Source organism: Pinus tabuliformis, chromosome 2_2 (assembly GCF_031772625.1).
Source record: "Pinus tabuliformis cultivar Carrire ecotype Pingquan chromosome 2_2, CPIR1, whole genome shotgun sequence".
In the NCBI taxonomy this organism is placed as follows: Eukaryota; Viridiplantae; Streptophyta; class Pinopsida; order Pinales; family Pinaceae; genus Pinus; species Pinus tabuliformis.
In genome coordinates, this window is record NC_142300.1 from 529,841,203 (window position 1) to 529,844,099 (window position 2,897).

Below are 2,897 nucleotides of genomic sequence, written 5' to 3' on the forward strand. Positions count from 1 at the left end.
GATAAAATTTGAATTGAGAGAGGGAAACATCCAATGAAGAGTGCGCAATTCCTCCACCGCTTGCCACACTTCCCCCTTTATAAGATCCCAGAAGGAGTGGAAGAAACTAGTTGTGAAGCCATCCGGACCAGGGGATTTTCCACCTCAGATCCACCTCTTGAGGCGTTACAAGTCGAAGAAGGAGATGGTTGTGTTCTTATGTGATAATTTTAGGCACATTTTGAGTGATCTTTTCAATAGCCAGTCGTCTAGCAATTTGGGGTTCTTGCAGGACCTCCTAGAAGTGACTGATGAATTCCTGTTCGATCTCTACATGGTTTTCCACTCTTTCCCCTCCTTGCTTTTGTATGGAGGAGATGGTATTGTGCATTCTTCTTTGAATTGTAGTTTTGTGGAAGAATTTAGTGTTCCTTTCGCCTTCTTTCAGCCATTTGATCCTCGATTTCTACTTCCAAAGAATTTCTTCCTACTTTCTCCTCTCCTCCAATTGATTTTGAAGGTGCCTTTCTAGTTTGAAGGTGCATCCTTGTGTCCGTCCGTGATTATCTGTTGCTGGAGATCTCTCATTTCTTTGTGTAGATCTTGTTGAGCCTTAAAGATGTTTCCCAAAGTCTCTTGATTCCAACTTTTGATTTGGGCTTTCAAGAATTTGAGTTTCTATTGAAACTGGAACATTATTGATCCTTTAGGCACTAGGAATTTATTCCAGGAGGTTCTGATGAGATCGCTGAAGGCAAGATGGGAGAGCCAAAATGCCTTGAATCAGAATGGACATCTGGTTGAGTTTCCTGGCCTTTGCCATTGGAGGGAGATTGGCCAGTGGTCGGTGCCCAAATATGGAAGAATAGATGTAGAGAGGTCGCCGCCGAGATGCACTATGTTGTCAGTGATGAGGAATCTATTGAGTTTTGAAGCAATTTGTTGCCGCCCAGCCCTACAATTGCTCCAAGTGTGGATTCCATTGGATGATTGCAAATCTATTAGCAAATTGTTATGGATAAATTCTTTGAAGTGGTCATTTTCCTGTTCCAGCTTGGCTCGACCTCCCTTCTTTTCCTCTAATTTGGTAATCATATCAATGTCTCCTTCAATGATCCATAGAGGATGGACTCTATTGAAGTTAAGTGCTTCTATTGTGTCTAGAAGAGCGATTTTGTTGGTTTCTTTCTGTGGAAAGTAAACATTAGTGAGATTCCCATGAATGTTGGTGCCGACCATATGAAACGTGGCCTGTATAATGTGATGGGAGGCATGGAATTCTAAAAGCGTTATATCTTGTGTGTTCTAGGCAATTGCCAGACCTCAGGAAGCCCCCAAAGCATCCACTGCAACTGCTTGACAACCTAGCCAAGCTTTCGGGAGGATGTTTCCCAAAGTGTTATTGTTACATTTTGTTTCCTGTAGAAAGAAAATCTGAGGTTACTCTTGCTTTATCATATTTTTTATCATTCTGAGCTTCCCGGGGCTATAAAGCCCTCTTAGATTCCATGAAGTGAGATTCATGATTCGCCATTAGTAGTGGGCTTGTAATACTTTATCATTTTAGCATACCTGCCTGAGTCAACCAGGATTTTCCCTATGGCAATGGTTCTCTGGAGATCTGTCTTTCTTCCTTGTTTTTTGGAATCTTTAGGAAGGTAGCCACTGTCCCATTGACTGGCCGGCTGTATTTCCAGTTGTTGCTGCTGATAGGCCCTTGACATGATAACTTCCAAGGTACTGAGCTGATGCACTTGAATCTTATCATATTTCTTCTTTCTGCATACTTTTTCCACCTCAAAAATGTCTAATCCGCCCAGATCTATGCTTTTCGACTCTACATCCATGAGTTTCATTTGACTGCTTTCCGCTGAGGTGAGAGATAAGTACAAAGTTTGGCTGGGGAGAGAATTAACATCCATTTCATTGGATTTCCCATCAGGGTTCTTTTGAGAAACCTTAGGAGTCCCAATGAGGATTTTTGGAGGCAGGGGAGAGGGAGAGGAGGCAGAAAGAGGGGGTGGAGCAGTGGGGATGATCAACTGTGGGGTTGGCGAGGATTCCTAGGGTGGGTATTCTGAAGCTTTGGCAAGAACCTCGAAGCTGTTGCTCGTGGAGGGGGTGGGAGCAGCATTCTGCTGGGTTTTTTTCCTAGAGGTGGGTTATTTATGCGGTCTTTTACAGATTACAACCTTAGTGAAGCCCTCATTGTCCACCTTGCCTGAGGGTTCAGAGGCTTGAGGTTTGGCATTTAGAGGGTAATCTCTGAACAGATGCCCAAGGGCATGGCACTTACGGCAGCGAAAGGGAACATGTTCAAAATCTATGGGTTGAATCCATTCATAGTCATCATGGAAGAGACTTACCAAATCCGGAAGGGCTTTGTCTAGGAGCGTGAAGATAGAAATGCAGGCGTAGGAGGTGTATCTACGCAACTTCGTTTCTTCAACAATTTTGATGAACTCTCCCAACCCCTTCCCAATGCCTCTGAGTGATTCTTCATCCCAGTATTCTGATGGGAGTGAGTACATCCTGATCCATACTGGCGCCCAACTGAGATCCTCCTGGTCAGGGTTGAATCTCTCCCTCCATGCCCTTAAATATAGACGAGCAGAGTTAAAGAAGTAGGGACCTTCATCCATGACCCTATTCCAATCTTCGATGCAAATAAAAATCACCGTGAAAAACCCTTTTGGTCCTAGCTGCAGGGTTACATGTCCCTTGGGTTTCCATTTGGCAGAGATCCATCCTTGCAGAGCTTTTTCCGTTGGCTAGAATCCAATAAAGTTTCCAATAAGCGCATGGTCCTTCATGTATTGGATCTGACCGTTGATTCTGTGGCTGGGAAGTTCTATTTTTGGCCTTTCAGTTGCTATGGGTCTACATGTCGCTGAAGTAACCTTTGGCTATTCCTATTG

General features: G+C 43.9%; 1 protein-coding gene across 1 annotated transcript; it reads right to left on the reverse strand.

Moving 5' to 3' along the window:
- Positions 1 to 2,141: 2,141 nt before the first annotated feature.
- On the reverse strand, positions 2,142 to 2,621 carry LOC149193697 (uncharacterized). The gene has a single exon (XM_089407403.1). It carries the CDS (start codon positions 2,619 to 2,621, stop codon positions 2,142 to 2,144), a length of 480 nt encoding a protein of 159 aa, XP_089263529.1.
- Positions 2,622 to 2,897: the final 276 nt, after the last annotated feature.